This window comes from Squalius cephalus (assembly GCF_949319135.1).
Source record: "Squalius cephalus genome assembly, chromosome: 6".
NCBI lineage: Eukaryota > Metazoa > Chordata > Actinopteri > Cypriniformes > Leuciscidae > Squalius > Squalius cephalus.
In genome coordinates this window covers 17,553,479-17,578,200 of record NC_137127.1, presented here as the reverse complement: position 1 = coordinate 17,578,200, position 24,722 = coordinate 17,553,479, and the positions used below count along the sequence as shown (strand labels likewise).

Below are 24,722 nucleotides of genomic sequence, written 5' to 3'. Positions count from 1 at the left end.
CTTACTGCTGGTTACCAATATAAAGGTGTTTGGTTTGTGCTAGTAATAGACCAGAACAACCCATCTTTCTTAGTAAGAAAGCGTCTTGAATAAAATTCAGAAAATCTGGTTCTTCACCCTTCTCTATTTGAGAGAGTTTTACCTGGGATGATGAAGTGGACAGTAGCTGTCGGGTTCCAGTAGAAGTTATATGGATTGCAAAGCTTAAGTTCTTCATCCTTAACCTTTTGTTTTTTATGAGAACCCCAATCTTCAGTTCTTTTCACAAAGATGTACTGAACCAGGCGCAAGTGGTTTCCTGAAGCCTCCAGCAGGTCCAGTTCCAGGAGATATCTACTGCCCCGATTATAATCAGGCTTCTTCTCAATGTTCACGATACGATCTAGAGAGAACTGCCTACACACACACACACACACACACCAATTTATGTCTGAGATTAATTAAAATGTTCAGAATGGCATATTACCATACTACTCATACTATTGTTACTGTTCAGAGATTTTCTGTATGCAATCAGTGCTACAGGACCAGAGCATACTGTAGTGTATTCCAAAATGCAATGCGCTTGACTAGATCTTCCAATTTTCACTATGACGAATGAACCAGAAATAATCAACTAATATTTTTGATGTTTTGTTTGATCAGAATCCCAAAAGATCACACACAAACTGCATAGTGCATACAATTTAAAATGCTATATTCATTAAACAATAAAATAATACACAGTATATACTACCATTCAAAAGTTGGGTTTGATAAGATTTTTTAATGTTTTTGGAAGAAGTCTCTTATTCTCATCAAGGCTGCATTTATTTGATACAGTACTGAGAAATTTTATTACATTTTAAATCAACAGCTTACTATTTAAATATATTATAAGACCTCATTTATTCCTGTGATGCAAGGTGGAATTTTCAGCATAATGTCTCCAATCTTCAGGGTCACATGATCCTTCAGAAATCATTCTAATTTGGTGCTCAAAACCAGTTCTTATTATTAGTAATGTTGAAATCAGTTGTGCTGCTTCAAATTTTTGTGGAAACTGTTACACATTTAATTTTTGGGATTATTTGATGAATAGAAAGTTCAAAAGAACAGCGTTTATTTAAAATGGACATTATAAAATGTATTTACTGTCACTTTTGACCAATTTAATGTGTCCTCGCTGAATAAAAGTAGTAATGTTAAAAATAAAATAAAATAAAAAGTTTTTTTTATTTTTTTTTTACTGTGCCCAAACTTTTGAACGATAGTGTATAATTTGCAATATTTACGGAACATGTTACTTTCTGAACAAACCAATACAAAGAAATGTGACCCTGTTGATGCAGGTTTCACATAATATTTTTAATAAAATGGCAGGCAGTATACTGTATAAAATGTGTGGTATACAATATGCTAGTATTCCATTCCAAACACCATTTTGCATATTGTATTAATCGGATATGTATTTGATTCAAAATAATTGTAACAGTCAGCCTACCTTGGATATTTCTTGTTTAGTTCCTTCATAAAAGCTTCGACTACAGACAGCGCTTCTGATTCGTCGAGCAGCAGGTTTCCAGACACATTACACTTCAGATCGATCCAATCGGAGCGCATGGCATACAGATCTAGGGGTTTAGCCTGGAACGTCTGAGACCACTTGACTTCCACGTCAAACACAGCTTTATTGATGAGGTCGTAGTCTTCTTCATCAGAGAAACCATGATCCACCAAAGCATCTTCTTCACCTCGTCCATCGTCAATCTCTTCCATATGTATCGCACTATCCTGTATCTCATTTCCCCTTCTGGCATCATTTACAGCACCCCAGTGCTTATGTTCTTCTGTGGAGAGGACCCACGTCTTGTGCTCATTGCCCTTTTTATATGATGTGTTTTGCTGTGGATTTTGGGTGATTTGGAGATGATGTGCCACTTTTGTATGCTTGATGATATTGTTGTCATCTACTACAGCCTTTTCAGGGTTGTCCTTCAAAACATGCACAGCTTTTTCTGCTTTACGTTTTGGGTGTTTGGGCCTCATCGTTGCTTCTGCTTTGACTTCGTCCCCATCCAAAGATGGTCGTTCATCTGTCCTGTTGTTCTTCTTTACTTCTACCACATCTAATGAGTTCTTGGGTGCTTTGTCCACATGTTCTCCCAGAAAGACTTTTCGATTACCCATCCGATTTACAAGGTCATGACGTTCATTCTGGACCTCATCAAACATGGCAGGGTTGGTCACTGACCTTTCCTTCAACTCATCGACTTCTCGTATGTTCTCCAAGGGAATATCTCTGTCTCTGACTGCAACAGGGTTTGGATTTCCATCGCTACTATTGCCGTGTTGGGCTTTAAGTGGGTGGAGCTCAATTCCACCATCCTGATGGAGCGAATTGGCCATTTGATGTTTCACCTCTGACCTCCAGCGGCCTTCTTTCTGAGCTGGTCCTGGATTCTGCTGATCAGGTATCTTCTCCATGATGTTATTCTGAATCGGTTGAGCAACCACAAAGTCTTTTTCTTTTCCCTGGTCATAGGTCTTCACTTCAGAAGGTTTATTTTCGAGGTAGTGTTGGTCCTTCGGGTGTTTTTGAGAGCGTCTCTTTTTCTTCCTTCTCGGTTGGTGCTGTGGTTCTTCTGGGAGGTTCTGTGGTTCTTCAGGCGGTTTTTGGATTTCCTTAGCTTGGTTATCTTGGTCTATCTGTTCAAATCTGACATACATTTTCCCGTCTTGCCTATTTTTTCTGTTTATGCCACTTTTCTGGACAGAGAACAGTTTGCGGCGCATCTGCATTGAGTAATCGTAATATTCACCATAATCTTGGAGAACCTTGTTCCTCTCCATACCTTCCTCTTGCTGCTGCTTATCATAATTTCTATCTCCTACAGGGAGATAAAGACAAGCATGAGGTGTCTTGAAATGGGGAATAAATAAACATTTTTACCTTCCTATTAAAATGTTTTATGTTCTAAACCATCATGCGGATTGCAACACAAAAGTTAAAGATAACAAAACTGACCCCATTTAAAAAATGTACCTGATCTTATTACACACAATTCATTATATGTTATTATTAATAAGACAAACATGTTTTTTTCCCCATAATTTCATAAAATGAAGTCCTGCTCATTTCCTGCTAAATATTCTTGTCGCATTAAGGAAGTTAAATGCATTGAGAATGTTGTTTTAATGTTGTCTTTCAATGTAAATAAACCACTAAAGCACTATGTGTTTGCTGTACCTTTGTATTTGATGAACTCTTCGTTTTCAGGCAGATCAAGTTGAATGTATTTTGAGAAGCCATATCTGAAAATATATGATTTGATTTGAGATCATAATACACAAGGTGCATGTGATGATGAACCAGGTCAATGACATCATCGATAACACACTACAGACAGTGCACCAAAGAGAGCTAGATTGGTGTGTGTGTGTGTGTGTGTTTTCACTCATGTACAGATAGTACACAGCCATTCAAATGTTAGAGTTTTTTTTTTTTTAATTAATACTTTTAATCATGTTAAAAAAATATTTAATTTAAAATAAATGCTGTTCAAATTAATCAGCGTATTAGGATGATTTCTAAAGGATCATGTGACACCGAAGACTTGAGTAATGATGCTAAAAATTCAGCTTTGCATCACAGGAATAAATTACATTTGAAATAAATTCAAATACTTAAAATTGTAATAATACTTCACAATATTACTTTTTACAATATTTCTGATCAAATAAATGCAGCCTTGTTGAGCATAAACATAAACGGTAGTGAAGTTGTGTGTGTCTACCTGTCCAGGTAGTATGGATTTGCAAGGTAGAAACATTTGTTATCGCTCTCCATGTGTGTGAGCCGTGTGTAGTCATTGGGATACACATACGTCAGGTGCACCTGCATCAGATTAGATTGCTCAAGATCATGCTCACATAGGCACAACATTCATCGCTTTACAAAAAAAATGTGTTTAAGCACTTACAAACTGCAGGCCCTGGTAGCGCACTAGAGGATATCCCTTTATGATGTAACTGGGGTTATAGATGCAGTCAGGTAAAACTCCCTGCAAACGCATCCTGTCCAGTAATGGAACTACACATACAAATACACACAAACAAGAATTAACTCTATTATTATTATTAACATACACATTCACATACTTTAATGTGTTAATTCTACAAAATGAAGGCTCTAATGCAGTAGTTCAACCAGAAGGTCAGAGCAAACATTCAAAGCTCTGATAATCTCTAAACTCTAAATAAACAAACTCAATAACTATTGTTTCTACTGAAGAACATACAGTTCCTAAAACTTCAGAAATCACAAAATGGATTATGATTAATTAAATTTAATATATCAAGATTCTCAGTTTCCATTAATAGGGCCCTCCAGTCGAAATAATGTGGAAATGTCTCTTTTGCCACAAGGTGGCGCTGAATTCATGTTCTGAATATTATGTTCTAGTTTGCCTTGCACACATGCAACTTTAAGAAGTCAATCCATCACAAAATTTAAGAAACAAGCAAACAACTAGAAACAAGAAGCAAATATAAAGTGATGGATCATTATCATAATCGTAATACAAAGTGCAGAGGACAATGATTTATTTATTATACTGTAATAGAATTTTTCTAAATCTGCCAGGTCCACTTTATTTTTTAAAATTCTGTTAATATTCACTCACTCATGTTTTAAGTTTAGTGTTGAATGGCTCATCAGGTCTGAGTTATTAGTGTATTATGTTTGACTATAAAAATTGTATTAAGTGGGCGCGAGTTTGTCTGAATTTCTCACCCTGATGAAACGAGTCTCGTGGATCTGCTCTCAGCATATCTGCTCCATGGGGCGGAGTCTGAGATGACCTCTGGGGCGGAGTCACATGACTGGCAGTGGTCTGAGGAATGTGATTGACATCTTCAGCCTTCAGAGTGGACTCATCTGGACACACAAACAATCAGGTATATAGTGTTTGAAACTGTTATCGATATAATAAAAATAATATACTGCTTAAAACACTGTTTTTACAACGTATTATACTATTAATATAATACACTATTTAAAAAGAATAGTATGCACTTCCATTCCATTCTAAACATGGTCCGCATCATTTGACATACCTACAATATTTACAGAAAAACGTAAACATACACGCATGCGATGCAGTTATTCTTGTATTATTTATATACAATTACAGTATTTATTAATATCTTGAATTAGCTTTTATTTGCATATTTTTAGTTTTCATTTTAGTATTAGCAAGTTTGCAATTCACTTGTCTTTTTTTAAGACCCCCTGTGGTGAAAATCAAGTTTTTAATGTTGTTTATATGTCTCTTTGTTGTTTTTAATATGCTTTCAGACAAACCATGTGCAAATTCATCATTCTCCATAAAACTGCAGTGAACCAAAGACGCGGTTTGAAATCACCATTGTTCTCTACAATGTGCGGGCGGGCTTTAGCATATCATTAACTGCTGTGAAGCAGGGGAGTCTCAAGAGAAGCCAGGTTATCCTGGTGTATTTTTCTGTCAATAAAAAAAACAATTTAAAAAAACTTTCTCCACTGACGTTCTAAGTTGTTCAAACGGTTTCTAGGATACTGATTTTCAGAAGGCAGCTGTCTGACTCTAAAATGGCGAACGGGAACATGGTTTGTGTAACATTAGTAACACATTATTAGCTGTTTGTGTCAAGCAAAAGGCTAATCATATTAATTACTGTTAAGTGTCCGACGTTGTAGAGAGCGATACATAAAAAGCATTACCATTCTAATACATCGACTTGTAGACGAGCCTGTATAATACACTCTTCCACTTCTTCTGAATCAGTTTCTGTTTCAAACATATATCGGTGAATTAAACCAGTATTTCCTCTTGCCATTGTGCAGCGTTTACAACAGTAAAGTTGACCTAGTGGATCAGGTATACCGAGCTGCTGTGAGTGAGTGGAGGCAGAGACTAATTTGCATATTCATATAACTGTGTACACTAAATGAAGCACTAAATAATTTTATTTCAGCTTCATTTCAATTGACATTTTTTTTTTTAAATAGTTTTACTTTGTATCAGTAGAAACCCGGTAGTATTTTCAAATGACCGTGCTTCCCTCCCTCATGCCCCCCTGAGACGAGAGATTTCTGTATTGTGTGTCTGGAAAAAAACCTCTGATGACGCAAAAATCGCCATTTTGCGTCATCGGAGGCTTTTTTGGCCAGAGGCTCGAGACTACAGCCAGTAGTAGGAGCTAGTTCCTCGTGTTTTCAACCCACCGATAGGGGGTGGGATCTCACGATAAAACGCCGTCTTTTCAGTTTCGAGTCAAATGATCGATATCATTTCTTCCAATACTGCCCTTGGGAGTGGCTTCTAGGGCAGCGAAGCAAGTGCATTCTGGGAGTTGTTGTCTTTCATCCACATGAGCCAAAAATACATTTTCTGGCTTTCTCAGTCTAGAAGGCACCAACTTCTAAAATAATTTCATATTTCTACTACATAAATGACCCAATTTAAATACACATTCATCTTTCCAGAGGTGAAATATCCCTTTAACAATAAAAACAGTGATGCAGTGACAGACGGATATTGACAAAATAGCAATCTGAAGTACACCAAAAACACAGTTTTTACCTAAAGCTACATAAGTACTGTATACATTTACATAGAAATGAACGCAAAGAGCAGCTGAAGCAATAAGACGACAACACACACACACGCACTTTGTACCCCATCATTAGCTCTATTTTAGGGCGTGTGTGTGGACAGGAGCAGCTATTCCAGGCATCCTAACACTACCCTGGCATTTCTGCAACCACAGCCCAAAATAACACACACACACTCACTGATATAGAGGGAGATGAACTTGGAATCGATGATTGAAAATCCGTGTCCAGCCTGTTTGAGCTGCCACTGTAAGTAAATACAGGCAGTGTCATAACATTGTACAACAATCACAGCAACACACTCAGTAAACACACTCACCGCAACCTCTACATGGTCCGTTCCTTGATTGTTCTGTTTATGAATGAGCTCAAAGAAATATTTACTGGTCTTCTGAAGACTGTAAAACACAACAACAAAATGTGAAACATTCCTCATTTTGTAAGAACTATGTGCGAGAATTTTCTCTTAGAGAATTTGAAGATTTTTTTATATAAAGCTTTTCAACAGTTTTAAATATATGAAATTGACCATGTTTTATTAATGATACTGAATAATTAATATAGATTATGCATATAATATACACAATGATATAGAATAATTAATTAATAGAAACCTCCCATGTTTGTATTCAATTTAGATTATACATTTTTAACATACACACAATTTTTAAAAAAGAAATGAAAGCTCTTATTCAGCAAGGATACATTAAATTGATCAAAAGTGACAGTAAATACATTTCTAATGTTACAAAATATTTATACTTCAAATAAATGCCGTTCTTTTAAACTTTCTATTCGACTCCTGAAAAAAAAGATCAGTTTCACAACTGTTTTCAACATTGATAATAATAAGAAATGTTCTTTAATAATTCTTGAGAATCAAATCAGCATATTAGAATGATTTCTGAAGAGTCATGTGACACTGAAGACTGGATCAATTGCGTGTTTGTTTCCCATTGGAGATTAGCTGGATCAGCACTGTTTGTGTGATTGAGCTCAGGAAGCACAACTGATTTACCCATTTTTGTTTGATTTGAAGTATGTTACTGAAATGTAACCTTGACCAACATTTGTTTCTCACACACACACACACTACAAGTGATGGTTTATGAGACGAATCCCTTCTAATGACTTCCCGCCTTGTGCCATGACCAGAATTAGGACACAAGCAGCAGCTTGTGAATCTACACATGCTGAGTCTAAAAATAGTTCTTCATCATTGAGGTATGTATGTGGTCATAACATGGAGAGGTGTGTGAGCATTTCCCTCAAGCATTATGAAACACAAACGGCGCATTCACTTACGGAATAAGATCTGATTTCTGACTGGCGTATTTCCCATATTCCCCTGGGGCGGTCCATTCTCTACCTGTCTAAAAATGGAGTAACCACACAAAATTAAGTGTATCTATTTCACGCACCAGCGCAAAAGTAATTGTAAAGTCAACACTCACAAACCTTTCCAACGTAAGCACGGAGCTTCAGATTTACGGGATTCTCATCGTCGCTGAGCCAGAACTCACTGTTATCATCAGACGCCACTGCAAACAGAAAGTCACCTGTCGAACACAGGGAAGGATTAACAGTGAGACAATAGCACACAATCTGAATGTGTGTGCGTGAGAAAGAGATGTACAGACCATCACTATAAGGATGTATGTAGCCAAATATCCTGAGTCCATAATTGGTCCAACTGGGCGACACAGCAAGTTTCTTCACAGTTGAACGATTCTACAGAGGTTAAAAAAAACAGTGTTTCAAATGTAATACTGCAAGAAAAGTATGTTGCTAACAGTGTTTTATTGTTAACTAACACATTTTGTTAGCTGAAATAAAATAAGTATTACATGAAAACATAAAATTAGAAATAACTAAGCAGAAGTACTAAAATTAAAATAGTTTTAGTTAAAACTATAAAAATAAAACTCAAGACTTTTTTTAAACCAATAAAATGACAAAAGCACAAAATTCAATTCAAAATATTAATATACTAAAATAACAATGTGATGTCAACATGTTTGATCTTGTTTTATAGTAGAGTATTTAGATCAATTTTCAATTCATTTATATAACCTAGGTGTATTCTAGTACCATTTAGTGTAAATGTATGATCAAATTGATTATAATCCTTTTTAAATTAGATTGCAGTCTTATATCAGAAATTCTGTACATCCCATTTGCTATCATATTTTCAAAAGTTGAGGCCAGTTGCAGTATGTGGTCCACCAATAACAGTAGGTTATCCAGCAGCAGAAACGCCCGTTTAGATCAGCGGCTGGTGGTGTTCATAATTTAGAGATGTTCTTATTATAGAAAGCATTTTATTGCTCCTCCTGCACAGGAGATGATGTCATCAATATTCCTGGTGCTTTTTTTTTGTCAGAAAGAGAAAGAGTTTTAAATGTGTATATGCGCTAAAAAAAGTTTATTTTCTTAACTTTTAGGAACACACTCGTACAGTATTTCGATTTCCTCAGTAAAACCTATTATATAAAAAAAAAAAACACATGACCCTTTGAAAATGCTCAAGAAACTTTGGGTCTCATTCGCTAACCATGTGTACGCACGTAATTTGTGCGTGAAATCCGAACTTTTTCACGAACTTTCGTTCTAAATTTTATTCTAAATTTACTAAAGAATTGTACGAACTGAAACCACACGTACGCAAAAATCATATATCTGGGTGGTCTTGTAAAGGTGAGTTACTTTTACCAAGATTAAATTTTATACATACACATTTCATCATATATATATATATTGTGTGTTCGAACTTGTTTTGAGGTTGGCACACTTGGCATCAATAGAGGATCTTTCTGCGCGTCCTTTTTTATTTTATTGGTTTTAAAGAATCACAACTACAGTCAGTGGGGTACACTGAATAAAAAAAAAAAATAAAGACAAATACGTAAATAAAAAAACAGTAACAAACTTAAAAGTTAATTTAAAATATGAAAATGTTTACAAATGGAAACACATTTTACAGCTTTATTATTTTTTAAACATAACATTGTGTTTAGGTATTGTTGAACTTCTGATTTAAAAAAGGCTTATTATCCTCCAAATTTTCATCGATGAATAGTAAATTTAGCTAAAAAAAATAGCTGATTAATTAAGTAATATTCCTTATGATAAGATTTGTCATAGGAGAAAAAAATTAAATAAACAAAACATTTTTAAAGCACAGTTGAAAACTGGGTATGATGTGAGCCTTAATAAAATAACAGAAATCTGACCAAAAACAAACTGAATGAGGAAAACTCTTTCAACATGTAAACCACAAAATGTACAAAATATATCAATATAACAATTAAATCTGCTCACAAGATAATAATTAAAAGGGTAATATTTATAAATGAGTTTAAGAGAAATTTCTTTGAATGCTGCGTGTGCTTTCAGACGAGAACGCGTCCTAGAGAGTGTCATGTTTGCTAAGAGCAGCGAAAGGAAAGGGTATGCGGAAAGCCCTTATATGGAGATGGTTTTGGAGTGTTTTATGCAATAGAGTGGTGCAGGCATGACGTCACTTTGTAGGCCAACCGGCAGTTAGTATCACACTGGTTCCCTCGACAAAAACCCAATTGGATTTTCCCATAGGCTTTTTAATTAACGCTAAAAACAAGCTCTGTGATCAACAAAAGTTTATGATGTTGATTCAGCCAGCTCACATACCTGTATTTTCTTCCTGTTTTCGGTCGAAGTCCACAGTAATCGATTGTCGAGTTCATGCGCGTGATCATAGGTAACTAAACCTATGCGCGTGAACTCGACAATCGACTACTGTGGACTTCGACCGAAAACAGGAAGAAAATACAGGTATGTGCGCTGGCTGAATTAACATCACTTTTATTAATATCTTTCACATCTACTGCAGTCAGATTCACCCGTGTTCACTCTAAAGGAATCACTCACATGGCTGGGCACTTGTAATGACACATCAAGGATGTTAAGAGGCTAAAAGCAGGTTTAAAACTTGCCCCATTGAAGTCAACAGGGTGCAAATTTAAAAAAGAGGATAACAAGGTGTAGGCAACACAGATTTTTGTCGTTGTTCTCTGTATTGACAGCACTCCAAATTTACAAAAAAATGAGCTCAATGTTAAAATTGACCGGAGTTCTCCTTTAACGTAGATCAATTCGTAAGAACAATTCCATGTGCGTACACGTTGTGTAAATTAGGCTGAAATTTTTCATGAGAAGTTCTCCTGTGCATATGAATACCAATAATTTATGCAATTATTATTGAATGAGACTCATTGCAGTGTTGTGCAGCTTAATATTTTGGTGGAAATTGTGCTTTTTTTCAGGATTCTTTGATGAATAGAGTTCAGAAGAACAGTGTTTATATGAAACTAGTCTTTACTGTCACTTATGAACAATTTAATTCATCCTTGTTGAAAGGTTTTCTTTCAAAAAAGAAAATATCACTGACCTCACACGTTTGAATGGTAGTGTATATTTGACAGCTATATAACTTACATGAGGATATAGTGGATAATGTAGATTCTTCCGTAGTTGAGCTATAGATGAGCCACACCAGTCCTCAAAGATGTGAAGATTAGCCTGTCCTTTATACTGCAGCAAACACACACAAACACACTCATATATATTAAATGAACAGATTTTTACTTTACAATAGTCTATACAATTAAAATAAATTCTTTGGATAATTTGATCCATCAGACTGTAAAAACAAGCGGGAGGGAAACATGTTTACATTAATACTGATTAATGGAAGTCTATGGGGAAAGACTCTGCACTGGAATAAACATTAAAATACTGTTTCAAAAGTAGAGCTACAAGACCTAAACATCATACGTATCAGCATGAGACGGGTCACGGTTGTGATAAAAACTCTCTGTGCAAAGGTATTTGAACTAATAAAGTTGCACAATATGATATGATAAGTGACTGTCTGTACGATTTACATTCATTGGGCCTCATTCGACAACCGTTCTTACAAAGAAATGTGTTCTTAAACCCCACTTATGCACTTTTTATATTCACTAATGTTTTCTTATCTTGGATTTGTTCTTAGCTAACAAAATCTACGCACACTCAAGAGCACACTTACGCACATTTGATTGATGACAGTTTGCTCCAAATAATTGGTTACTGCATTTTATTTAATTCTACAGTCGTTTACAATGATAGTATTTTACTGTAATGTATTTCTGATCATTTGTTGAAAAAAACAAGTAATAAAAACTCAGTGAGTGTTTTAGCGCAATTTTCTGACGTCATGGGATCACAACACTAAGAGATAGTAAATCTTTTCCTGGATTTTTTTTGTGCGTTCCCGAGATTAGACCTTCCTTAACATAATGCCGAAAACCCGAAGTCTCTAGGTGGTCTGGTTGAGGAGTAGATAGAAGTGCAAGATTGGTGCGCACAGACAGAACAGAAATCATGAGTTAACAATCGCAATTTTGTCCGGTGGAAAATTGCGCTAAAAATCATATTATGCAAAGAAACACTAACACTGCAATTTACATCAGCAATTAAGCTGATTAAATCAAATATTATGCCTCGTTTGGCATTTACCAGTTGCAGTAGAATTTCTATTTCAGAATTACTGAAGTTCTTTTTTCATTTGGTGATCGGTGGACCACCACCATCTTTTGGACATTCTCCAACTTTTCATGCACACGGCCCTGAAGTGTCATGTCCTTATATGGGTATTTGCTGGGCGTTTTCTTATGCTAATTAGGAACAACTGGAACACGCTTTCAATCACGAAGACGTGGGATTCATCAATCCTAAGAACACAGGTGCGAACAATTCTGTTGTTTAAGAACATGTCACGAATCCGACGTAGACTTTTCTTAGGAAGTTCAAGAAAATTTTTAGGACGATATTGGTGAATAAGGCCCATTCATCTTTATAGCTCAAATAATACACATTTTTGCAAATAAGAATTAAACAAAAATGAAAATTCTGTCATTATTACCTCAAGTTGTTCCAAATCTGTATTAGTTTCTTTCTTCCATTAACCAGACAGTTAATGGTGGCCATTGACTTCCATAATATTTTTTTTCCTACTATGGAAGTCAATTGCTACCGTCAACTGTCTGGTTACCGACATCCTTTAAAATATCTTCTTTTGTGTACAACAGAAGAGAGAAACTCATACAGGTTTGGAACAACTTGAGGGTGAGTAAATAATGACAAATTTTTCATTTTTTTGGGTGAACTATTCCTTTAATAAAAAATAAAAGCTGCTCAGTTCTCCTGTTAAAGCTTAAATTACTATGAAGCACATATATTATTTTAAATCCCCAACTAACATACAGAAAGAACAAAAAATGTACAGCTCATGTGTCATGTTTAAAATAGTGCAGTGACACCAGAGACACACAGAGTCATGCTAAATTTAACAAGACAGCAAAAGTCTTGCCAAAGACACACAGAAAGAGCCATGGCCAACGTAGAGGCAAATGTTCTTGTGGTTTAATACCATCATCCTTACAGCATATGCACATCAACACATATGCATACAAAGCTCTGAGTAAGAGAAATATCACAAACTATTACACTTACAAAGTACCAAAAATATCAGAGTATTAGGGATTTTTGGGTACATACCAAGGTAATACGATGCTTTTTTGAAAATGTACAATGGCAATACCATGTTTTTGGACATGCATCACCGTTAAACCATATTTTTGGACACCATGGTAAACACCGTGGCCGTGTGGCCGTGTCTTTACCTCCATCCTCCATGTCTGTTGAGTGTTTTTTGGTATCCAGATCTCTCTCTCACGATTATTATCAGAGATGTGATCATCTTGAGCCTGTGAAACACAAATATTGCATCCCACAATGCAATGTACTCAACTTTTATTTTATATGTTATCTGCCATTTCACAAATGAACCAGAAGAAATATCAGCCATGATTTTTTCATCTTTTTTTTGTGACTTATAATATTTAACTGGGTGCTGAGAGTCATGTTTTTACACAAAACTGAATTTAATAATCATTGACCTGAATTTAATAATCAATAATCATGTAAAATAATAATTTCCAAGATTATAACTAGACTCTAGATGAATGAAACATGCAACATGATGGAGTGTAACTGAGTTTTTACCACTCGTCGAGCAGTAGCTTTTGGCCCGGCAATGCTGCGGACGGTTACGTCTGAAAGAGAAACAGAGTAAATGTTTAGTCAAGTAGCCAATCAATGAATTAAACCTGACTGACCAGGTGTGTGTGTTTGATCCATGACAGTATCATTAGTTTGCCATTGATGGTTTGGGGTTTCTCCAGATAAGAGTGAAACTGATTCCATGTTCACATAAATCTTTAAAAAGGAAAAAGCATTAACTTTACTTAAGTCACTCACTCTCTCCATTAAAACACTTTCAAATTTGATCCAAAATTAGATTAAATCAAAAATATGAATTCTATAGGCAATCACAGAGTTTAAACTGGGTTTCCAGCGACTATGCTGATCCATTTATAGAATGCAACGCTGCTTTCAGAGTTTCCCAAAATGCAAAGTAGACATGTCATTAGATTTTCCTTTTTCTTTTCCTTATTCATTATCTAATGTCATGCATAAAGCATACTGATTTCCTGGTGCTGATTTCCCATAAACTGTCCTGCTGGGGGGGGGGGGCAGTTTAAGATGTGCATAAAGTATATATATATATAAAGTAAAGTATATATATATTAATGTTTCTATCTGACATTAACAACCTAACCCTAATCCCAGTTTTAAAAGAAAACTTTATGCAGTTTAAGATATATACAGTGAGGAAAATAAGTATTTGAACACCCTGCTATTTTGCAAGTTCTCCCACTTGGAAATCATGGAGGGGTCTGAAATTATCATCGTAGGTGCATGTCCATTGTGAGAGACATAATCTAAAAAAAAAATCCAGAAATCACAATATATGATTTTTTAACTATTTATTTGTATGATACAGCTGCAAATAATTATTTGAACACCTGTCTATCAGCTAGAATTCTGACCCTCAAAGACCTGTTAGTCTGCCTTTAAAATGTCCACCTCCACTCCATTTATTATCCTAAATTAGATGCACCTGTTTGAGGTTGTTAGCTGCATAAAGACACCTGTCCACCCCATACAATCAGTAAGAATCCAACTACTAACATGGCCAAGACCAAAGAGCTGTCCAAAGACACTAGAGACAAAATTGTACACCTCCACAAAGGCTGGAAAGGGCTACGGGGAAATTGCCAAGCAGCTTGGTGAAAAAAGGTCCACTGTTGGAGCAATCATTAGAAAATGGAAGAAGCTAAACATGACTGTCAATCTCCCTCGGACTGGGGCTCCATGCAAGATCTCACCTCGTGAGGTCTCAATGATCCTAAGAAAGGTGAGAAATCAGCCCAGAACTACACGGGAGGAGCTGGTCAATGACCTGAAAAGAGCTGGGACCACCGTTTCCAAGGTTACTGTTGGTAATACACTAAGACGTCATGGTTTGAAATCATGCATGGCACGGAAGGTTCCCCTGCTTAAACCAGCACATGTCAAGGCCCGTCTTAAGTTTGCCAATGACCATTTGGATGATCCAGAGGAGTCATGGGAGAAAGTCATGTGGTCAGATGAGACCAAACTAGAACTTTTTGGTCATAATTCCACTAAACGTGTTTGGAGGAAGAAGAATGATGAGTACCAGCCCAAGAACACCATCCCTACTGTGAAGCATGGGGGTGGTAGCATCATGCTTTGGGGGTGTTTTTCTGCACATGGGACAGGACGACTGCACTGTATTAAGGAGAGGATGACCGGGGCCATGTATTGCGAGATTTTGGGGAACAACCTCCTTCCCTCAGTTAGAGCATTGAAGATGGGTCGAGGCTGGGTCTTCCAACATGACAATGACCCGAAGCACACAGCCAGGAAAACTAAGGAGTGGCTCTGTAAGAAGCATATCAAGGTTCTGGCGTGGCCTAGCCAGTCTCCAGACCTAAACCCAATAGAGAATCTTTGGAGGGAGCTCAAACTCCGTGTTTCTCAGCGACAGCCCAGAAACCTGACTGATCTAGAGAAGATCTGTGTGGAGGAGTGGGCCAAAATCCCTCCTGCAGTGTGTGCAAACCTGGTGAAAAACTACAGGAAACGTTTGACCTCTGTAATTGCAAACAAAGGCTACTGTACCAAATATTAACATTGATTTTCTCAGGTGTTCAAATACTTACTTGCAGCTGTATCATACAAATAAATAGTTAAAAAATCATACATTGTGATTTCTGGATTTTTTTTTTTAGATTATGTCTCTCACAGTGGACATGCACCTACGATGACAATTTCAGACCCCTCCATGATTTCTAAGTGGGAGAACTTGCAAAATAGCAGGGTGTTCAAATACTTATTTTCCTCACTGTATATATATCCACTAGTGAATTCTTTATGAGTGAGTCATTGAATCATTCATTCAAACAAGAGGTGGGACCAAGTCATTGTTTTGCAAGTCACAAGTCAGTTTTGAATCTTTGAATTCAAGTCCCGAGTCAAGACAGGCAAGTCCAAGTCAAGTTGCAAGCCCTCGAGTTTAAGCTTCAAGTCTTAAACAAGTCATTAGTGCTTTTTGCACAAATTAGTGTCTCAGTGTTAATTACTATAGTGATTCTCAATTTATCCAAAATCATGCAGATCTACTATAAACTAACCCTACCCATATAAGAATAACTTGTAAGAAAAAAACATTTATTCATTTATGAATCAGCTTGAGGACATCACCGAAAGGACATAAAAACAGACTCCTGTTACATTGTTTGGACACCTGTATGTGCCTTGTATGCACATTGTCCCTTCAGTCACATTATACAGTAGGTAAGCGAAAACCAGTTATTCAAGTTTCACTTAAGTTTTTAGATATGAAGAATGGAGATTTTGACGTGGCGTTCATCAAACAACTACTGACTTTTGGCTGACAAACATCCTGCTATGTTGCAAGCTTTTCAAATAGACAGTTAAAAATGCATGCACACAATACATAAAAAACCTTGTATAGTTAATTTACACATAAGCTATCTGCAAATATTTTCAGCAAATATAGCTAAATGTCTAGAGGTAAAAGAAAATACATGAACTCCCAGCAAAAAGACAGAGAGAGTGTGCGTGTACAGAGAAGAGCAAGTGTGCTTAACCTTGCACATTGGTGCTATAGCAACAAGGAACACAGGAAATGCTTAAAGAAGAAAGGGTCACCTGACCCCCAGCGCCACTGAACACACACTGCGGGGAGGGCCGGGGCGGACAGGCTATTATGGTCTGTGTCTTCAGGTGTATTTGCACACTGGGTGGTGTGTGCACTTTCCTTAGTGTGTGAGCGAGAACAAATGAGTTTAAAGAAGTGACCCTAAGGATCTGATGTGCATGTTCAAAGTGTTTTTTTAGTGTTTTTACCACAATTTCCTTCTTTGCCTTTCCCCATCATCCAAATCCTTTCTTTCACTGTTCACCCAAGAAATAACTGGTAGCCCCCGGAGGAATGTCGAGTTTGTTTAAAAGAGGGTAGAAGCCCCAGGGCTCAGTGCAGGACAGAGGAGAGAGAGAAAGAGAGAGAGATGGTGTGTGAGAGAGAGCGAGCAACAGAAATGGAACGAGACTACAGTAATGCATGTCTCACCCTACATGCATTGCTTTAGTCTCGTTCCATTTCTGCTCCGTGCACCTGGTCTTTGATGATTCCCCACAAAAAAATAACAAAGAAATCATGAACTAAAAGTCCAGGACTGGGTCCACTGGTGCAAAAATAATCAAAGGTCAAGGGTCAGTCACAAGGGTGTGTCACTTCACACTGACTTACAATGTCGCCCCAGTGTGTCTAAACTGACACACACATAAAATGTAGGGTTTGGAAACATGGATGAACTACAGTCCTTCAAAGAGCAAGTTGAACACAGTAGCTCGCTGTCAACAATCAAAACAACAGAATTATGCTTGATTTATACTCGCCGAGTCCGCAAGGGTGCACACGGAAAAAATTAGCGGTGTTGGCGGTTGTGCGCGTTGAGAGACCCCATTTTGCGTGGCGGTCTGCATGCCGTTTTTTGTAACACGGCTCCGCTTCCGAAGATGCATGACTTCGAGGCGATTCTGGCCGACCAGGTACATCTGTTACTGGCATCTTACCGGCACCCAGTTTGTGCTTATCTAAATTAATTGCTTACATTTACAAAATGAGCCTTCACTTGCACAAATAAGCCCTTTTAAGGAAAATAAAGGTCTATGTTTAATAAAAATGTTCATGAAATTAAATGAAAACGTTTAAATTGTCACAATGTCACAATTAATAATCTCAAGGTTTACTAGGTTTTACATGATTCTTTGGTTGTTTTGTTGCAGGGGTTTGGTGAAGTGTAATAAAAACAAACATTGTCACGTGTGTACCTTACTTCTTACCGCTACTTCCTGGTGATTTAGAGAACAATTACTCAGAGTCGCCACCTGTCATTTCAAAGAATAATACAAATGGCAAGGATGTGTCAAGTATAAACGCCTCGTCTGTTTGGAAAAACGTCAGTGGAGGCTCGTGGTGCGGAGCCAGCTGAAAGTATAAACAATGAGAACAAATAACTGTGCATCTTCTCCTGAAGATATTACACTAATTTAGCTACATAAAATTCACTGATTGGCACTACAATCAGGTTTATTGGCAAAATGTACAGACTTTCAGCTGTTTGCAATGCACAAATCAAACAAAAGTAATTGAAATAGCTCAACACGACAAATGTTTCAAGTGGTTTCCCCAAATTCAACTGAAAATGCAACTTTTAATGACTTCTGCAGTCTCAAAATTATTCAACCCCTTCATGGCTAGCAACTTTAGTACTTAGTAGAACACCCTTTTGGTGTTATGACCTGCTGCAAACTAGATGTATAACCAGACACCAGCTTCTGGTAGCGTTTCTGAGGAATCTTAGCCCATTCCTCATGAGCAATGGCCTCCAGTTAAGTAATATTCTTGGGTTTGCGTGCTGCAGCCGCCTTCTTCAAATCCCACCTGAGATTTTCAATGGGGTTCAAGTCAGGTGACTGTGATGGCCACTGTAGAATCTTCCAGGACTTCTTCTGCAACCAAGTCTTGGTGGAATTTGAGGTATGCTTGGAATCATTGTCGTGTTGGAAGGTCCAGTGACACCCAAGCTTCAGCTTCCTCACTGATGGCAGGATGTTTTCAAGGCCAGAGGATGCAAAGCAGCCTCAGATATTCACTGAGCACCACCATGCTTAACTGTAGGCAAAGTGTTCTTTTCAGCATATGCTTCATTCTTCTTCCTCCAGACATACCGCTGATCCATAGGGCCGAAAAAGTTCCAGTTTTGATTCATCGCTCCACAGAACAGAATCCTAAAACTTCTTTGGCTTATTTATATGATTTTGAGCAAATTGGAGCAGACTTTTCTTGTGCTTTTGGGTCAGTGAGGTACATCTTGGAGTTCTGGCATGAGTTTAGTACGAGCCTTACTGTGCAAGCTGAAACCTCAGTGCTTGTTGCCATCAAGTCTTTTGCAGTCACTCAAGGGTTTCTGAACCTGCCTTCTCAGAAATCTGGTTGCAGCCGTTGATACCTACTTTTTCTGCCCCATCCAGGAAGTGTAACCACTGTTCCTTTAACTTTGAACTTGCAAACTATGCTTCCAACGGTGTCTCCAGAAACATTTAGTGCCCTCGCTATCTTTTTGTGTCCTGTTCCTTGTTTGTGAAGGGCGATGATATCTTCTCTTAACTATTTGGACCATTCTTTTGACTTAGCCATATTTCTAACATAGAGTCAAAACGTGACACTCAACAAACCTAGCCAGTTCAGATATTTCATGTGTTCTAGCTCAAGCACACCTGGTGCAGCTAATGAAGCCCTTGATCAGGTGTGCTTGAGACAACAACTGTTTTGCAGATTTGTGCTGTTGTGAGGGATTATATTCAGGGGGTTGAATAATTTTGTGACTGCGGAAGTCATTAAAAGTTGCATTTTTAGTTAAATTTGGGGAAACCACTTTTGTTGTGTTGAGTTATTTCAATTAGTTTTGTTTGATTTGTTCATTGCAAACAGCTGAAAGTCTTTAAATTTTGCCAATAAACCTGATTTGCAATGGGGGTTGAATAATTTTGATGAAAACTGTAACTCTGGGTTAAGCAACATTATATGTAATATTGAGCGAATTAGCACTGATTTTAAAGGGATAGTTCACCAAAAAATAAAAATGCTTCATGTTATTCAAAACCTGAAAGACTTTATTTATAGTGGATTTGTTTATTATATTTGTTAATTCTTGTCTATACAAAGGAAATCAATGAGATCTAGTGTTGTTTGGACTCCGCTGACTTTCAACATTTCTTCTTTTGTGTTCTGCAGTAGAAAGAAATTCATTCAGGATGGGAGTGACATGATGGTGTCTAAAAGATGACAGAATTTTCATTTTTGGGTGAATATTTGGCAACTATATTTTGGTCATTTTCAGCCAAAAACCAAATCTGCGTGACTGATTGTATTAGCTTCAATACCAAAAATCTATGTACAGATTTGACAACCGATAATAAACAAATTTAGTTTGAATTTTGAGTAAATATTGTGTAAAATGTTTGAATTTCATTTCAGCAATTTTATATCTCATCTGCAGTCATTAACTCTCTGGATATCATCCATTGAAAAAAACAAAACATTGCTGACAATTAGTGACATTTTGCAGTGATAACTCATAATTGCATTGCAGTACAAAACAATTCAAAAAACACTTTACACAGAGTTGTTTAGCCAACAACCACCAATCATTAACTAAGCAACACTCATTAATTACTGTCATTAATTATTAGCCTCATTATTATTCTTGCACTTTTAACAAAAACATGCCGGGTCACAAAAACATGCCGTTTATTTTCAGAGTTGGAGGGAAAAACATAATGTATTAAAAGTTTATTTAATAGACTGACAAGGTGATGTTTGACAGAAGTTGAGTGCATTCTTGTTTTTTTTGTGTTGTGCATGTCCATTTTATTGTTATTAACCTCTCATACATACTGTATGCAAACAACGTTAATTTACAGTGTGAGGTTTAACAAGCATGCAAAATATATGCAGGTTCACAGAGGAATGGCATGCATGAGCAATGGACTCCTAAGTGCTTATCAATGCCATGTTGTCACGAAACCAAAATTATGCCAGTGTGCCTGCAGGGAGTGTAAGCAAAGCACTGCCCACACACTACCCTGCTGCCATTTTTAAAGTACCGGGACCAGTAAAATAAGGAATCGCACCGTTTTTAAATGCAGGGTATCATGACACGTTTCTATTACCGGTATTCGTGCAACACTTATGGTGATTTCAAGTCATGTCAGAAAGATCATATTTACGAGTTGAACGCACATGAACAGCATGTCAAAGTGAATTGGAGGTGTATCAGAGACAAATGTGGCAGATAACCACATTATCAGTGACATTGTCAGGCTTTTTTTATTTACAACAAAATAAGTTAATTGCCTGAACTAAATATAATAGCATTTTAATAAGAATATAATATGTAACAAAGTTTACAGTGGCTTCATAAATCAGTAAAAAACATAAAGCAAAATACACTTGATGCACATTCTTTGTTCTTCATTTTCTAGAAATAGTTTAAAAACCTTGCTGTATTTTTGTGTAGTTAATTAAAGGGTTGGTTCACCCAAAACATTTCAGAACACAAATTAAGTTATTTTTTGATGAAATCGGAGAGCTTTCTGACTCTGAATTAAAGACAGAAATTTAATTTTTGGGTGAACTAAGCCTTAAGAGAAGGTACACCACCATTTTGCTCACTTACTTGAACAGACCTGACGTCGTAAACACAACTTGTAAATACGAACTTCCAGGAGGACTCGAACGCATCATAATTCCATGTGCAGATCAAACATTCACCTCTGGATTTCTTTTGGAAATACAGGAGGAACAAGGAATTCGGATCGCATTCAAGCGTCCTCCACCCAATCAGAATTAGAATGAGTGCAAGCAAATCGCAACTGGACAGCTGTTGTTTATAATCTGATTTTGTGCAGGTCAGTGTGAGTTTACTATTCAAATGTAATTTTAGATGCACATTAGCAGATCGCTGATGTCCAGGTGGTGAGACATTGGTGTTGCTCCTCTAGTCTGACACTGACCTCAAACAAGATGACAAACCCCTTCTGGAGGTCAGAGCTCACCTGACATCTCTCAGGTTTCCGCAATCACATAAGCTTCTCTTTGTACAGACTTTGCAATATAGGACCAATAAGAAAACATGATTAAAACTGCTATAAGTTTCAAGGTGCCTGAGTCAGAAGGAAAGCAGAGGAGACACTGTGAGTCACAATGGGAATTGGGAAGAAACACCCTGTTTTTAAGCTGGTGTGTCAAAAAAAAAAAAAAAAAACAACTAGACCAGCAGGGCAGAAACAAGCAGCCTGATGTTCTCGTGTTTCCATGCACATAACACAATGTATTCTGCCATAGCGTTATATTGTGCTGTTCTACAAACTCACTAAGCTAACAAACTCCAAACTTTATCTCCAGCTCAAACTCCTGATACAACAGAAGATATAATATCCAAAACACTGGAATGTAAGTCTAATGGACTGCAAGTAAACATTATAACTGTGGAATATAATGGTTAAACATTGCAATTAGAAAATGTATGTAGAAAGGAATGCAATTACAAGTTGGTCAAAATTTACTAAGAAAACAAAAACAGAAGGTAATTGGAAACTGGAATCCTATTTGAAATTGGCCAAAACGACCTTATTGAGTGTTATCTATATTAGCATTAGCTAATTTATTATTAGCATTATATGTGATTAACTTGTGTTGATGAAAATAAATTAATTAATGTTAAAACAACTTGAACGTTATGTAGTTGGATGATATGAAGAGCGAAATGATAATGACCTAAAGCATTAACCAATATTAAAGAATTTAACCTTAATTATAATAATCAGCTAATAATTAATTAAACCATAAAATGCTAAATTAAATAAAAAATATTCTAAATAAAAAAATGTTAAAAATATATTTAAAAAAAAATGTTGTTTACCTACTTGTCATGTAGCCTACCATTAACCGACAAGCATGCGTTATTATATTTAGGTCAAATGTGTTCAACAACAACAACAAAAAGTTGGGAAAGTTTGGGAATCCCTTATCTAGATTAATAAATGCTGTAAAAATGTTGTTTAATGTCCCTTCACGATACCTAATCTATTAATTAGGGTTAATGAATTGGTCCTTATTGTAAACATTTTGACTTTAATATTTGAGGATTGCCATCATGAACGTGTGAAGTAATGAGTAATGAGTGGACAGGGCATCAGATGCCACTCACCAGTGCTGCTCCACTCGCTGGTGGCCATGAACTCCAGATAAGCCGCCAGTAACGCGACCATCAGCACCGCCCCGAACACAATATATCTGCCGTTGCGCTTGAATTTCCGCACCGGGAGAAAGTTGAGCATCATCTTTACGTCCTTCGGGCTCCGTGTGGATCACAGAAGTTGAAAACCGCTGGAAGGATCATCGATACACGCTTTCCCGGTTTCAAACCCTGTGTAAAAACTTAATCTCTCGTCACGCTCGTCCACATTTCCTTCCCTGCGTGTGTGATTCAGCGTCTGCAAGTGTCTCTCACTCAAACATCAGTGCACGCACAGGTTGAGTAGGCCACGCCCTCTGCGTGACGTCGCTGATCTTCTCAACAGGTAGGCTACAACAAGGGGAAATTCAACTATATATCGAGCAATATGCAAACTATTTCCTTTTTTAAAGAACTCCAAAGCTCTTAAGACAGGTAAATCTGTGCTGCATTCTTAATTTATTTTGTTAAAGGATATATTTTGACGAGATGGAATAATTTATTTTATTATTATTTTTCTCTTTATTCTATCTATTTATTTGCTTATGTGATTTTCCGTTTGTGTTTGTTTCTGTTAGAATTTGTATTTTTCATTCCTTGTTAAATGTACAGTATTAAGTCATTACATTTGTTATGTAATTGTTACCTTGAAAAAAAGAAATTATATAGATAGATAGATAGATAGATAGATACATAGATAGATAGATAGATAGATAGATAGATAGATAAGATTGGGCATAGTACACAATAAAAAATAGTGTTGGTTTATCTTAAAAAAGTAAGTTACCTGGTTGCCTTAAAATATTGAGCTCATTGGAAAAAAAAAATGAGTTACTACAATGAAGGAGATTGGCTTAATCAAAAGAAACTCAAAATATTATGTTATCTGAACCACATTAATTACCTAAATTGATTTGACCAAAGACTCTTTTTTTTTAATAAATCATGAAAATATATATATTTTTTTTTGCAACTAAATGTTACTGGTCATTAAAGTATTAATAGATGTCAACTTATAACCCTAACCCAAATGAATGAGTTAGTTGACATGTTGACAGTTACTTAGTAGAAAATCTAAAGTGGATCATCAAATTATAACCATTTTTATCTTGTTTCCTCATTTATTTATACTTTCAAGTTAATGTTTATTAGGCTATTATTTTCCTGAAAGTGTTTGTACATTTATTTTATTTTTTTCAAATGCGAATTTTCAAGAAACTGAGATTGTCTCTTAAAAGTCCTTCAAGGAGGACAAAAGAATATGTTTGGATGTGTGCAGTGCTGCTGGTCTGGAAAAACCTGTATGACCTGCTGCTGCTGCTGTTGTTTTGCATGCAGCTTGTTTCTGGCAGATCTTTGCATAAGCCATAATTCTGAACCTGAAAACTTAAAAGCAGAGAGATGTGCTTAGCACTTGACAAACAAACACATCTGCCTGGGGACTTCACTGTCTCTAATGACTAATGTGTTACCTAGTTACACACCACAGGCAGGGAGGGAAGGGCTCAAGTTTACAACATTTTATTTAACCCTAAATGCAAGCATAGTTTGCTATATTTTTTTAATATAAACTATTACCTGATATTTCTCAATTTAGATATCCGTGAACTAACCCTTTTCCTATTTACTTTGTATAAAAAGGGGTTCATATTAACACCCCTAGTGTAGGCTACTTTATATGGGTCAAACGTTTTGTCATTTGCATGTTATCTTTTTGTCATCACATACAGGCGATGTTTATCATG

General features: G+C 36.5%; 1 protein-coding gene across 2 annotated transcripts in view; it reads right to left on the bottom strand.

Moving 5' to 3' along the window:
* Positions 1-23,316, bottom strand: part of b4galnt3b (beta-1,4-N-acetyl-galactosaminyl transferase 3b) — a 28,608-nt gene extending 5,292 nt beyond the window's left edge. Inside the window, exons 1-15 of one of the 2 annotated variants that reach the window (XM_079874069.1) lie at positions 22,951-23,316; positions 13,718-13,776; positions 13,345-13,431; positions 11,114-11,209; positions 8,278-8,368; positions 8,096-8,196; positions 7,943-8,010; positions 6,957-7,035; positions 6,818-6,884; positions 4,775-4,918; positions 3,963-4,072; positions 3,777-3,877; positions 3,230-3,294; positions 1,484-2,870; positions 143-396 (exon numbers count right to left, since the gene is read on the bottom strand). In XM_079874069.1, coding sequence (XP_079730195.1) covers positions 143-396; positions 1,484-2,870; positions 3,230-3,294; positions 3,777-3,877; positions 3,963-4,072; positions 4,775-4,918; positions 6,818-6,884; positions 6,957-7,035; positions 7,943-8,010; positions 8,096-8,196; positions 8,278-8,368; positions 11,114-11,209; positions 13,345-13,431; positions 13,718-13,776; positions 22,951-23,083 — 2,842 coding nt within the window. In that variant the 5' untranslated portion in view covers positions 23,084-23,316. The remainder of the gene's footprint in view (positions 1-142; positions 397-1,483; positions 2,871-3,229; positions 3,295-3,776; positions 3,878-3,962; positions 4,073-4,774; positions 4,919-6,817; positions 6,885-6,956; positions 7,036-7,942; positions 8,011-8,095; positions 8,197-8,277; positions 8,369-11,113; positions 11,210-13,344; positions 13,432-13,717; positions 13,777-22,950) is intronic. The other variant, XM_079874070.1, reaches the window with a different exon arrangement.
* Positions 23,317-24,722: the final 1,406 nt, after the last annotated feature.